The sequence below is a fragment of the Acipenser ruthenus genome, chromosome 2, assembly GCF_902713425.1.
Source record: "Acipenser ruthenus chromosome 2, fAciRut3.2 maternal haplotype, whole genome shotgun sequence".
NCBI classification, from domain to species: domain Eukaryota; kingdom Metazoa; phylum Chordata; class Actinopteri; order Acipenseriformes; family Acipenseridae; genus Acipenser; species Acipenser ruthenus.
The window spans coordinates 84923143-84938630 of record NC_081190.1 but is presented as its reverse complement, the minus strand read 5'-3'; the positions used below and the strand labels follow the sequence as shown (position 1 = coordinate 84938630).

The following is a 15488-nucleotide window of genomic DNA, read 5'->3' as shown; positions in this document are numbered from 1 at the left end:
CAAGTGAATGGCTTTGGAATTGAATCAGCCAGAACAACAAAATACAAATTATTTTAACTTGAACTATTATTAGAATATCTTTCAATATAGGTAGCAGGTTAATGAAACACCATAAAACAACAAAAACATTTTTGTATTTTGTATTGTAATAGACAATAATCTAATCAAGACACTCACAAAAATTAACCGGATGGATATTGTTCACCTGATTGAAACATCAAGCATCCACCCCAGCCAAGAACAGACCTCCCGAACCTATGCAGAGATTGAGCAGACCATAGCACTGGACCACAGCGAAGGTAAGCTGGTGCAGAAGTGAAAGCATGATTAGTCATCTCCTTAGTTGCTGTATAACCTTTGCTTACATTGGCTGGTATTATTGAAGGCTGAATATCAGACATTCACCTCGTGTGAATATACCATAATACTCCAGCTATCTGCACATGCACGTACAGAAAACAAGATACCATTAGTTAACTATTAGAAAAACAGTGTATTACCCCAAAGAAACCATAGCAGAATCAGTAGCAGACAACAGCATTATCAGCAACTAGAAAGCTATGCATTTGGAGAAAACATTGCATAGTGGACATGGTACAGTAGCTCTTTAGCGCTGCACTATGGTACTGTTCTGCCAATGGCACACACTGTTGTATTTGTGCTTGTTCTACCAATACCCTTAATACACAACCATTGCAGTACCAATGCCATTGAAGAGCATTTGGTTAAGAACATAAGAACACAAGAAAGTTTACAAACGAGAGGAGGCCATTCAGCCCATCTTGCTCGTTTGGTTGTTAGTAGCTTATTGATCCCAAAATCGCATCAAGCAGCTTCTTGAAGGATCCCAGAGTGTCAGCTTCAACAGCATTACTGGGGAGTTGGTTCCAGACCCTCACAATTCTCTTTGTAAAAAAGTGCTTCCTATTTTCTGTTCTGAATGCTCCTTTATCTAATCTCCATTTGTGACCCCTGGTCCTTGTTTCTTTTTTCAGGTCGAAAAAGTCCCCTGGGTCAGCATTGCCAATACCTTTTAGAATTGTGAATGCTTGTATATACAGTACAGTAGTTTGTAAGGGTTGTGTACAAGTGCCTTTTGTGTACTTTATTTAGTCTGTTGTTGACTCAGTTATTTTTTGTATGATGTTTAATTTCAGATTGTTTTGAAGATTTTTCACTACATCGTGTTCTCTATGCCATATCTGTCTGATACTGAGCCATGTTTTTTTTTTTTTTTTTTTTTTTCTGTCTGCTTGTGTGTTAAGGATTCTCTGCACTTCACGAAGACATTTACAGCCCAAGGACTGCACAGCACATAGAGACCACAGCCAGCGACCGTCCACCTTCAGAGCAGCAGCCCCCCATGGTGTCAGAGGAAGACATCTCAGTTAGCTACTCTTCACTGCATGAAGCTGCTCCTAGGGGTGAAGCAGACATGCCAATCACAGAGCTTCTGAGGCACGCACAAAGGGAGAAGCTGGAAGCCGAGATGTATGGAAAGACTGAGGCACACCCAGGAGAGCCATCTGCTGACAGTGAAGAGTGCTAGTAAGTATTAATTAGGTAATTGTTTCCAAAATGAAATGCTACAGCAAAATAAGCTGCCACAATCTGCAACTAGGGCCGTAGGTTAGAAGGGTTCAGGGTTGTTATTTTATAATTCATATGTATTTATTTATTTATTGTTTTGTTATATATTTTTATTTTTTTTAATTATCAAGTGTTGTGACCACTCAGTGGCACATCATAATAGGTTTGCTTATTGTCCAGAAAAGTTAGAAAATACCAAAACACGAGTTTAGGTTTTGTGGACAATGGCACAACGGTGGATAGAAAAGGTAATGCTTTATCATTGACCCTTTGGAAAATATTTTTGTTTTACTGTTTAAAAATAAAACAAGTGTTGTTATTGAGGTATGCCTTTAAAAACTTAAACTATTCCCTGTGATATGGTACTCTGTGAGAGAGTTCTCACAAAAATATATGTATTTTTTTTTTACTTTTATTAGTAAAAAGTACAAAGCAATGGCGATTCTCTTGAATTCACAAAAAAAATGTTGTTTTCCAATAGAAATAAATACAAATTGCATTTAATTATTTTTGTTGTTGTTTATCTAATGACTTAGTTAATGGCTTGTATTATATTTTTTCAGTCTTGTCAGTGTGATCCCTACCACTCTGTCAGAAAGTAATGCCATCTTTCCTTCCTGACCAGCATTACAGGCCAAGAATCTCTAAAAGCAGCCCTGTCAGCACCTCTAAAGGAAGAAGCACAATCAATGTCACTGGCAGACTATATGAGAGACCAAGCCAAACAAGTAAGTCCTTCCATCCATGAACCCACTCCCGAGCCCTCCATCCATGAGCACAGACAACTCATTCCCGGTCATTCCCATGAGTACAAAGAAACTACGCCAGAGCAAAGGGTATCTCCCCCCTGCTACACAGAGTCAAACCCTGACTACATAGAGACAACATCTGATGACACAGAGCCCACTCCTAATCACAGTCAGTCGTTCCACGAGCACAGAGAAAATACTCCCGAGCAAAGGGATCATGGCTATGAATACAAAGAGATGATCCTTGGCTACATACAGGCTACCTCTGTTGAAAGAGAGGCTCCCACCGACAACAAAGGTGCTACTCGTCACTACGTGGAACCTGCCATCGCCTGCACAGAAGCTGAACCTACCAATAGAGTACCTTCCCCAGAGGACAGTGAGCCTACCCATGATGACAGAGAATCTACCACTGACTACAAGATGGTTACCTCTGACCACATAGAGGCTGCCTCTGATGACAGAGAACCCACTCTTGACTACAGGGATTCTACAATCAACTACGATAACAAATCTGCCCCTGACTACAGAGAATCTACTCCCGATCACAGAGAATCTATTTCCCACTGCAGAGAATCTTCTCCAGACCACATAGAATCTACCCCTGACTTCAAGATGGTTATTCCTGACTACAAAGAACATACCCCTGGCGACACTGCATCTACCCCAGGATACAGAGAGCCTACCCCTGGCTACACTGCATCTACCCCAGACTACAGAGAGCCTACCCTTGGCTATACTGCATCTACCCCAGACTACAGAGAGTCTACCCCTGGCTACACTGCATCTACCCCAGACTACAGAGAGCCTACCCCTGGCTACACTGCATCTACTCCAGACTACAGAGAGCCTACCCCTGGCTACAGTGCATCTACCCCAGACTACAGAGAGCCTACCCCTGGCTACACTGCATCTACCCCAGACTACAGAGAGTCTACCCCTGGCTACACTGCATCTACCCCAGACTACAGAGAGCCTACCCCTGGCTATACTGCATCTACCCCAGACTACAGAGAGCCTACCCCTGGCTACACTGCATCTACCCCAGACTACAGAGAGCCTACCCCTGGCTACACTACATCTACCCCAGACTACAGAGAGCCTACCCCTGGCTACACTGCATCTACCCCAGACTACAGAGAGCCTACCCCTGGCGACACTGCATCTACCCCAGACTACAGAGAGCCTACCCCTGGCGACACTGCATCTACCCCAGACTACAGAGAGCCTACCCCTGGCTACACTGCATCTACCCCAGACTACAGAGAGCCTACCCCTGGCTACACTGCATCTACCCCTGACTACAGAGAGCCTCCCCCTGGCTACACTGCATCTACCCCAGACTACAGAGAGCCTACCCCTGGCTACACTGCATCTACCCCTGACTACAGAGAGCCTACCACTGACTACACAGTGGCTATCTCTTACAACAGAGAAGATACCCCTGACTACATAGAAGATGCCTCTGATGACAGAGAACACACTCTTGATTACAGGGATCCTGAAATCAACTACACAGAAGGTAACACTAATGAGAAAGAGCCTACCCCCAACTACAGAGAATCTACTCTCGATCACAGAGAACCTATTTCCTACTGCAGAGAATTTTCTCTGGACCATGTAGAATCTACCCCTGACTTCAATATGGTTACCCCTGACAACAAATACCATACCCCTGGCTACTCTGCATCATCCCCTGATTACAAAGAACCTATCAGTGACTGCATAGAGGCTACCTCTGATGACAGACTTGACTACATGGATCATACAATCAACTACTCAGAGGATAACACCAACAACAGTAAGCCCACTCCAGACTACAGAGACTCTACCCCTGACTACACAGAGACTACCTCTGAATTCTTAGATGCTTCCTCTGACTTCATAGAGGCTACCTTTGATGACATAAAGCCAAATATTGACTACGGAGAACCTAACACTGACCACACAGTTGCTACCCCTGACTTCAAAGAATCTACTGATGACAGAGAATCGAGTCCAAACTACATAGAGACCTTTATAGAGGCTTCCAGCGACTTCAGAGGTTCTACCCCTGACTACAAAGAGGCTACTGCCAAAGAGGTGCCCTCAGAAGCTGAAGAACCAATTGTTCAGGAGCCAGAAGAAGTCCAAGAGAAACATGAGACAGTAGTGCCCACCAGAATGAGCGGTCCCACTATTGTAGAGTCACTTGAGGAACAACCAGACAGGCTGAGCAAATATCTGGATGACGAGTCTCTAGAGAGGGTAAGGATTTGTGGATTTTACTGACAGCACAGGTGAATAACTGCCCCATATGATCTAAAAATAGGTTTTAGATGTTTCAAAAGGTTGTTACAATATTAACCAAGCTATGAAAAAAAGGCAGTTTTGGAATTGAATTACCTAAAATATACTGATTTATACAGTATCTATTTATAGGGATTCTGCATGGTTTAGCATGTGATAACACTTGTATCACACAAGTGAGGATGGCTTAATAACAGATGCCAGGAATTACAGATGCCAGGCCAATCTCATGCAGGTGGTAAATGTTGTTATCACATGCTACGTAGTACAGTATGTAAGCAATAACTTTTTTGTTGTTGTGTAGTACACCTCATCGGCACATCTAAGAGGGTCATTTATTACACAAACAGCTGCGCAGTCTATAAAATGACTATGAGATGGCTTAGAAATAGAAGGAAGTCATGAGACCCAACCAGTGCAGTCATAGTGGGATTTTTATGTGAATCTTGGACAATCAGGGTCTAAGGTTTCTAAATTACAATTAATTTACTAAATATTGTAATCTGTTTATTTAGACACAGTCAGTTACTCGCCAGTTTTATCACTTTGCATGCAGCATGAAGCAAATAAGAAACCACAATGTATTTCTGTTACGGAGACTTTTTTTCGGTTGTGGCTGATTTTCACATTGAACACTGCGTATCGTACCTTTTGTTCACCTTTCACCCATCGCACAGTGAGTTTTCACAAATCATTTTCTATGGTTAGCACATGAAACATTGGCTAAAGAAACTTTAGATTGTCTTAATGTCTGTTATTTTTTTGTTATACATTAAAATTGTTTTGATTGTTAAACAATGACAGCAAATGAAAAACTCCCCCTAGTAACATAGTGACATATGTTGATAGTTTTTCAGTTGTTTTGACTTGAAATCTTGAAATTTCTCTAACACAATATGCAGTAGTTGGGACATGTTAAAATGCCTCAATATAACAAACTGGTATTTAATCCAATGCTTGTTGTGCATGTCCACTATCCTCTGGTGTGTGCAGGTAGATACAGGGCCCAATGAGACAAAGCTCTCCGGACAGTCCTTATGGCAGAGCAGTCAATCGTCAAAACAGTCCTAGGACTTGCTACCTAATTACGTCAAAAAACCATCAATAAGAGCAGGATGGGTTAAAACACCATTCAGCTCGTTCAAGGTGTTTCAAACATTGGAGCAAAAAGTTCATAATGAAGGAGCTGCATCAAGGAGTTTGGAATGAAATGTAGGTGTTCCTCCTAAAACCCAACCATGCTTCCACACTATCAATCAGGAGATAGCAGAGGAGCTAGGTGAGCTGGAGGATAGTTCAGATGAAGAGGAGGTGGTAACTACCAGGGTCATCCGGCGGCGAGTTGTCATCCAGGTATCGAGTGACTATGAAGTGCATGTGCTTCTGCCCCGAGCAGTGTGAGGGGTGTTGGCCATCATGTCATGCCATCTTTTGAGGCTATAAACCTGCCACTTTTGCTTGGAGTGCAATGAGCATGCAAAGTTTTTCACCAATCCAATCCTTCTCCCTCTCCTTCCTTTTCCAAAATAATGCCTGCCTATGAATCAGTCTGTTACGTTATGATGTGCTGCTCCTTCATATTCTAAACCTTTAACTGCGTGACAGTTTTTAAATAAAAGGTAATTTGTTGAATGTCATCATTAGCATGAGTTTTTTTTTTTGCCAATTTGCTGTGTGGGGTTGATAGAATAAATCCTGATGGTCTTTCAGAAAACGGAAAATGAAAGCCAAGTGAGAAACATTTTAACATGTGTGAACTAATGACCAGTAATTACTTACAGTTAAAAGACCACCAGTAAATGTGTGCATTACACCTGAAGATTTTGCTTGTATCTATAAAGACGCGTGAAACGGCAGTATTCATAAATCATTACAGTGTCTATAAATGTTCTTTATTGATTCATGAATATGGTCCTAGTCAAGTTTTTAAGCATTATTTTACTCATCAGTTTCACTGTGTGAGGAAAAAATTATATTTCCTATCTTTAACTTCGCTGTAGAGTTGCCCTTTTATTAATGGAATACACTTTTTAATAGTCGCATGCTCGTAGCGTTGGTTCGCTTTATGCAGTGTGAGTGCTCATTGTGATATTGTGTGTGTCCCCAGGCTGATGACATGCCAGACTTTCCACCAGAGTCAGTCACGGAGGAGCAGTACACAGACGAGCACGGCCATGTGGTTGTAAAGAAGGTACTGTTCCTCTGTCTAAGCTCAATTCTCTTTTTTATTAATACTGGACATCTCTAAATGGATTATGGACCTATCCACCATGGGCATTGATCAGCAATCGGATGTATCAAAAATAAACATTTTTATTTGATATGCATACAGTTCTCATGCACGTGCAGCAAGAAATGCAGGAAAAAAAAGTCTGTACATGACTGACTCCTGCAGTGTAAATTAGGTAGTGCACAGAAAGACAATAGCTCTGGTCTGTAACTGCTCGTCCAAACAAGCCTGGCTGGTTTTGTACAGCAGTTAAGAAGATCCTGTAATCAAGTCTCTGCCTGTGAAGTTCAATGCTAAATTCCAATGCTAAATTGAATACTTAGGAAACAAACAATGCAGACTTAATTGAAGACTATCATAGCCTAAATTGATGGATATTAGTAACCGTTCCATAATCAAACCATTGCTATTCTGTTCAACATTTTACAAAAATGATACTTGACTAGTCTCTGCATGAAAATACCACTTATTTTGGATCAATATAAGTCTTGGAAGCAGGCGATACTGTCCGAAGTACCAAATTACCTTCACTAAATGTAAATTGTGGTATACTTAGTTATCTGCAGTACTCGTATTAAATACAGAAATTCATTATATTTTTAATATGTTCCTTTCATCGATGTGTTATGGATGGCAGTAGATCTGCATTTAGAGTATTATAATTGTCCCTGCTTTCTCATTAATGACACAGCAATGCCCTAGGCTTAAGTATATTATTGCTGTTGCTCAGGAACTCTTCAAGTAGATGCTGTGACTATGTACATGAGTGTGGTTTTTGGTTTAAACATAACTCATTTGAATCTTAATGATTTTTATGATCTAGGTCACCAGAAAAATAATCAGACGTTACATTTCTCCGGATGGCACAGAGAAAGAAGAAGTTATAATGCAAGGGCCACAGCAAGATCCAATCTGTGTCGAGGAAGGAGATGGCTATTCCAAGGTTGTAAAGAGAACCGTGCTGAAGAGTGACAGTGATCAAACGGAGGTTTGTGCCATGAAGCTTGTTTAAATCTGTATTATGCAATGACAAGAAACATTCCTGAGCTCTGATTGGTCAGCTGTGCACTAGACCCATGATGTTATCCCAGCATATCCCAGCACTGAAAACCTAGACAGACATACCAATCCGCCACAACTGTCAATAACACAGAATAAATTACACAATTCCTGAAGTGAATTTGACCTTAAACAACATGACAACTGTGGAAACCTCATTTGACAAAGAGCCTTCAAACACAGAGCATACAGGAGACCAGACAGCACCTCTCAATAAGAGAAAAAAAAAACATTTATGAAAAGACACCTGGAGATCAACTCCGAGGGACTAGACAGGATAGAATCTGACAGAAATGAAGCATCCACGAAATAACGAACCAACCGGGCAGTGCTTATGACTGGGTGAGTGAGAGTAACACAAATATAGTCTTGCAAACTGTCACGATAGAACACCTTAATACAGTTCTACAACAAATGTATGCCTTTGTCAGAAATAGCTCTGGAGAGCCGTATGGCATAAGCAGTTACATGGGCTTAAACAGACACTGCCCCTGAGCTGTAACATTAATATACTATTAGAACGTTATAGTTAATACTTTATTACAGTTGTAAATGGAAAACATAAGAACATAAGAAAGTTTGCAAACGAGAGGAGGCCATTTGGCCCATCTTGCTCATTTGGTTGTTAGTAGCTTATTGATCCCAGAATCTCATCAAGCAGCTTCTTGAAGGATCCCAGGGTGTCAGCTTCAACAACATTACTGGGGAGTTGGTTCCAGATTCCCACGACTCTCTGTGTAAAAAAAGTGCCTCCTATTTTCTGTTCTGAATGCCCCTTTATCTAATCTCCGCTTGTGACCCCTGGTCCTTTTTTCTTTTTTTCAGGTCAAAAAAGTCCCTTGGGTCGACATTGTCAATACCTTTTAGAATCTTTGTTCAAGACTGAATAGATTCAATTCTTTTAGCCTGTCTGCATATGACATGCCTTTTAAACCCGGAATAATTCTGGTCGCTCTTCTTTGCACTCTTTCTAGAGCAGCAATATCCTTTTTGTAGCAAGGTGACCAGAACTTAACACAGCATTCTGGATGAGGTCTTACTAATGCATTGTAAAGTTTTAACATTACTTCCCTTGATTTAAATTCAACGCTTTTCACTATATATCCGAGGATCTTGAGCTTCCCCACATTGTCTAAATGAAGACGTTTCTGAGTTAACATAAACTCCTAGATCTTTCTCATAGATTCCTTCTTCAATTTCAGTATCTCCCATATCGTATTTATAATGCACATTTTTATTGCCTGTGTGCAGTACCTTTCACTTTTTTCTATTAAATTTCATTTGCCATGTGTCTGCCCAGTTCTGAATGCTGTCTAGATCATTTTGAATGACCTTTGCTGCTGCAACGGTGTTTGCCACTCCTCCTATTTTTGTGTCGTCTGCAAATTTAACAAGTTTGCTTACTATACCAGAATCTAAGTCATTAATGTAGATTAGGAAGAGCAGAGGACCTAATATTGATCCCTGTGGTACACCACTGGTTACCTTGCTCCATTTTGCGGTTTCTCCTCTAATCAGTACTTTCTGTTTTCTACATATTAACCACTCCCTAATCCATGTGCATGCATTTCCTTGAATCTCTACTGCATTCAGTTTGAGAAGTAATCTTTTATGTGGGACTTTGTCAAAAGGTTTCTGGAAATCTAAATAAATCATGTCATATGCTTTGCAATTATCCATTGTCGATGTTGCATCCTCAAATAAATCAAGCAGGTTAGTCAGACATGATCTCCCTTTCCTAAAACCATGCTGACCATGTCTCCCAGGATACTATTACCATATAGGTAATTTTCCATTTTGGATCTTTTTTGGAACAGGAACTATTTTATGAGGCAGAATGTTATTTCCACATTTGTATAATTAAAATCACTTTTAAACATAAAATCACTTTTAGTCTTATTTGCTATTTTGGTTATCCCAGCACAACACACACCCTGTCATGCATTATTCCTTTATTTTAGTGTACTGTTACATCTTTGTAGATTAATGTAATTTTAAAACAGGTTATAATAGAATAACAAAAAAGATTAAAAAAAACCCCAGCTAAACTGCATATGTTGCTGTTTTCAGCAAATTTAACATTATAACCACAAGCACATTAAGTAGCAATTTCATGGAGTAAGTATAGTATAAAAACTTGGTTTTTACAAATCTATTTTGCTAGATTTGCTGAGTATTTACTCCAGTTCAGAATTTGCACCATTGTTTTGCAAACGGGAAAACAAGTATGTAATTATTTAAGTTTTGAAGCATTTGAAAAAAAATGGTTCAAAATGAAAGTTTGGCCCTGTCATGCCCTGCAATACTTCAAATCTAAAAGTCTGCTTCTTGACCACCCCAGGTAACTTTCTCGGAACCCCAGGCCTTCGCAGGCAGTTTATCTGAGTTCCAAATGGAGCCGGTGCACGGCCGCAAAGTTAGCAAGGTCATCAAGACCACGGTGGTGCAGGGAGATAGGATGGAGAAACACCTCGGAGATGCCACGTTAGCTACTGATCTTCCAACAGCCAAAGACGACTTTGAACAGGTGAGCCAAAGTCTAGTGAGCGCTGGTCTCAATAGTGATGCGATGATGAAGCTTTGCAGGGAGAGGGTGTGAGAGATCCTGAAATCCAATGTAACCACCCAGTCATAGATTAATTTAACAGTATGCTGTTAATGTCCATCAAGGCAGACAGTCAATTGCACAATACAAATACTTTTTTTTTCACAAAAGCTGTAATATCCCCCCAAAAAAGCTATTTTTTTCAGATTGTCAGATTTAAAATAATCTTATTGGTATTCTCAGGGGTTAGAAGGTTGCTCCAGCTAATCTAGGTTTGGCAAACAATGTATACTAGTAGCACAATAGAAGTTTGAAAACTATATTTTGTAATCAGATTTGATGTGAGAATGTTAACTTTAAACAGCACTCAATCTCTGCAGTTATGAGTCATTGTTAAGAGTCCTATTTGTGCCCCCACTGTATAAAGAGACTGCAAGTCTAATGGTAATCAAATGGCTTTATGAGGCAAATAGAAGCCATAACCCCCATAACTGTGTAACCATGTATGTGGTATAAAGCACCGCCCAATGAGGGAGCAATTAAAGCAACTTTAAAATGAGAGGGGCCAACCTGTAGAAATACCCCTTCCTTTAGATATATATGAATATTTATAGAAATATATAGAGAACTATAGCATTTGTGCCATAGTATTTTCTTCTGAAAATGTTTTGTATAAGAACATACTGTTAAATAATTGAACAGACCATCCACACATGAAGTTCTATCTTATGCCTTTATTTGTGTAGAAATAAGACTATAAGACAGTACTAGCATATGAACTGCTTTCCTTTTCCTGTTCCGTTCAGGCCCTGAATTATGCAGGGGGCTCGGGGAAAGTCCATCTCCCGTGTTTAGTAGAACAGGAGATTGTAAAAGAGGATGGATCAGTGATAAAAAGGTTTGGATTGGCATGGTGCAGCAAAGGCTTCTGTTTGATTGGAGTGCACTTGTCGTTCCCTTTTAACAAAGCTCTCAGAGTGGTTTTCCCAACCCTAATGACCTGTAATAGGCCTGCATGGTGTTGCTTGAAGGATTATTGTGGCTTAATTCAACAGACAAGCACTATTCCCTTTGTAGTTTACAATTGTAAACCAACGTCATCTAAAAGGACATAGTTACAAATAGCAGAATAATTTATTGCATATGAAAATGTTAGTTGCTTGAGTAGTTTTAACCTCTAGATTGAAAATAAAAATGTAAAGGTGATAATTACTGAATTCATTGTAGTGTGCTCTCGTAACATTACAACCAGTAGATTAGGAGCTCCACAATAAAAATGTAACTGCTGTGTCACAAAAATGATTCAGACAAAAAAAACATTTGGCCAGTGTTGAAGATAAAATGAGCATAAGGTTTGGCTAAACTAAAAATGATTCTGTGTAGACAGAACACCTGAGTCGGTTTTAAAGGACACATTGGGCTATTTAATGAGCATCAATTTAATACTCCGCCAAGCTTATTATAAGACTAATAATGTGATATACTGCAGCTCGGGGGAAATAATGTGTAAACAATAATGGCATAAGGATACAACATTGTATATAGTGTATACTATGGTTATTAAAACTGTCTCAATAATGTTTTGGTACCAGTCAAAGGTGCCTTTCTAAAGGTTTTTGGGGGTGGAGGGGGTGGGAGGTTGCAATTTTGTTTCGAACAAACATCTCACACAGAGTATAACCACAACTAAAAATTGTGTGCTATACAAGCACTTTTTTTCCCTGCTATGCACATGTGTCTTCTGTCAAAAGTGCAGTTCATTTGCAATCTATACTTTTTAAAAGTTTCCTTCCAACTGTATTTTCAATAAAATGCACACTACTTTTAAATGGATATAATCTTTAATTGTTCTGTAATGGAAATTTGATTTCAGTGTTACTGGAACTTCAATAAAACCTGACAGAATGCATTTGGCTTAGACTCCTGACTCCTTTTGAAATTTCATATTAACGAGAATCGACTGTAGTTTCATTTAGCGTGGCAGCTACTGCAATTCACATTAGTTGTCTCAGGGTTTAAATGCCAGGTGGTAACCCTACTGTCTATCTATGTATCGGTCTGTTGATATCGATTTATACTTTTCCTCATAACATGTGCTCTAGCTGTTATGAGGAGTTTTGTGTCCAAGCATTGGCTGTACTCTTGATTTAGAGCGTGGTACCTTGCTTGATTGTTGTCTCCCTGCTTGTTTTTGCGAAGGACAAGGATGAGTAAAGCCAGCTCTCAGAAGAGGACTGTGGTGAAGGACGCTGAGGGGAAGCATGTGCACGTGGAGCAGCTGGAGGACGTCCCCGAGGCCCTGCAGCAAGACAACCTTCAGCACGACCTGCACCAGCTCCTCTGCCGCTTCTGCACAGATGACCACAAGCACGAGGCCACATAAAACGGCCAAGACTTTTCTTTCCATGTGTTTTTTTTTTTTTTTAGTTCCTCAACACATATCTGATCATTACACAGCATCACTTCACAGACAGATTCCATCTTTATCTAAAGTTACTGAAGTTATCTACTTAGAAGACAGAATTAATTTAGTAGTATTTTTTTATGTTACGTTTTCTTTTTTTAACTGTTTGCTAATTGTGTGACCAAAGATAGTATCCATTAATGTAGGATGACTTAAAGCTAGATCTTCTTATTTGCTGCTGTAAAATAGCCAACCAACGGAAGAGCAAACTGCAGAGTCAACTTCGTCCACAGACCTCTTCAAAATGACTCTCTGAACTGTCTAACAAAAAAGGGATGTGTGTGTAAAATGTACATATAGTGTTTGGACATTCTGCATATCATAACCACACAAAAACATCACTGATCACAAGATCTGTTTGTCCTTGTGGAATGGTTAAAAAATGACTGATATCACTATAGTAATCGACCGTGTGTTGCAGGTCAATTATAGAGCACCTAAACCAAGCAGTGGCAGATGTAGCGTATTTGGAATTGTGTATTGATCTTGATTATAATATTAATAACTATGAAATAACCGAAAGGGGTAAAAGAAGTGGATGTCATATAAGCCACGTGAGATCATCTTCACCCATGCTGGTAACATGAACCTTCTTAATTGCGTTTATAATCAATTGTATGCTAGCACCAATACTATATCTTTTCAAACTGGGAGTGCAGAAGGCTGCAGTACAGTCCATAGCGTTTCCTGCCACAGAAAGCTTTGCCTCCGCTTTTTATCCAAATCCACATTCTGTGTCTCCTATATATAGGTGTGTGTGTGTGTGTGTGTGTGTGTGTTTGATTGCCATGGTTCATCCCACTGGCCACTGCACTGCAGCAAAACTGGAGCTCAGGCCAGTGCTCCTAGTTGGGCAGACTACTGCTTCACCATATTTATCAGGATTGTCTTTTTTGTACATGCATGTGACATACAATGCTGCTGTTGTCATGTACTCGCTTGTTAACCCTCCTGGCACGAGAGAGGTCTTCTTCGCCTCCACTTTTTGTTTTGTTTTAGTTTCACTGGGCATTTTCAGGTACTTTTAATTTCAAAATACTTTTTTTCAAGATTGTAAATCAACCCTCTGAGAACTGCTGCAGCATTTCAGCACTTTTAAACAGAAGGATAACACTAGTAAATATTTTCCGAGTTATTTCCCTTAGTATCAGCCCGATCATAGCAAATGTTGTAATGTGATATAAATATAGATATACATATATATAAAAAACGTTTTGAAAATACTGTTTAATAAAAATGTGCATATGTCATAAGTTGTCACTGTATATGGTACTCAAAGGGTTGATAAAATGTTTTAATCATTTTGTTTTTTGATCCATCTCACTTGCTCAGACTGAAAACATGAACACAATGGGGACAAAGGGACGTCCTTATTTGAAAAAGTTGTCTGTAGTATGAAATGTACAGTTTTGCTGTCAGCAGATGTACTCCCCTCCATCACTGCAGCAGATCCTACAGACTTAGGAATGAAGGTGTTTACATTGGTTAACCCTCAAGACAGGCTCAAAGAAAAATATCTGTGATGTTATTTGCTGTGCAGACTATATCTATGTAATGACATAATGGTTTTTCACTTTACTTTTTACTTTGCGTGTAATCCAAGAATTTGAGAACTGTGAGAAGTAAATTTTAAGTTGATGAATAAGCATCTTGTTCCCATGGTGATAACAAATATATATCTATGAGGGCATGTATTAGTTAAAAAAAATAATTAATTAAAATAAAACATTAAAACACTAACAATGCATAGCAGCTGCAATGTGTACATGGCTCGTTTAATTAAATAAAATGTACAAGTGTTAAATGTATACATATCTGGTTGCTTCCTTTACTTTTGCTGTTTATTCTTCTCACAAGAAACTTTGCATGCCATCTATTTTGCAAATGTCAGTGTTCAAAATACAACAGGAAATACACTACTACATACACTATTGTCAAAGGTCCAGTGTATGGCTCTGGGAGGGCTGACAACATATATATTGCATTTATTTAAAGTGGCATTAATGACATTATAATGAATAGATATATCGATACTGTAATTTCATTTTGCGCATGAAAAAAAAGTCTGACCTTGCTGTTTTGACATGACAAAGCCATACTGTTCTTAAGTTTCTCGCAAATTAAAAACTACATTTGAATACAGAAACATTACAATAGTATCTATTACAGCATTTTGACTTGCTTTATTCTGGTTTCAATGCAGCTGGTGCTGCCTCACTGCTTGAATTTGAAAAGCAGAGAGGCATTTCATCTGCTGACCTCCCACAAGGCTAAAATTGAGCTAGAAGTTGAGGTGGAAGTGAAGGTAACTGCAAATACAAGGCAGACTGGCAAGAAAGGTAACTAAATGTACCTGACTTGGATATTATTGGTACTTATCAACTGATTGATGGTTGACACGCATTTGGGAGTTAACTCATCCACTCTCTCTGTTGACTTTAAAGTTACTAGAATTTCCCTTCACGTCAAGGGATCACATTTTCCATTTTCTAAAGCATTTAGAGTTTCAGTATCTGCATAAAAGGTAGCATTGCTTTATTTTATCATTCTCCTTTAAAATCC

At 39.4% G+C, this 15488-nt stretch overlaps 1 protein-coding gene across 13 annotated transcripts in view; it reads left to right on the top strand.

Moving 5' to 3' along the window:
• Positions 1-14734, top strand: part of LOC117408919 (ankyrin-2-like) — a 162206-nt gene extending 147472 nt beyond the window's left edge. For all 13 annotated transcript variants that reach the window (XM_059003009.1, XM_059002984.1, XM_059002978.1 and 10 more), the window contains 9 exons: positions 153-299; positions 1266-1548; positions 2216-2318; positions 5889-5981; positions 6736-6819; positions 7682-7846; positions 10259-10444; positions 11269-11360; positions 12662-14734. In XM_059003009.1, coding sequence (XP_058858992.1) covers positions 153-299; positions 1266-1548; positions 2216-2318; positions 5889-5981; positions 6736-6819; positions 7682-7846; positions 10259-10444; positions 11269-11360; positions 12662-12845 — 1337 coding nt within the window. In that variant the 3' untranslated portion in view covers positions 12846-14734. The remainder of the gene's footprint in view (positions 1-152; positions 300-1265; positions 1549-2215; positions 2319-5888; positions 5982-6735; positions 6820-7681; positions 7847-10258; positions 10445-11268; positions 11361-12661) is intronic.
• Positions 14735-15488: the final 754 nt, after the last annotated feature.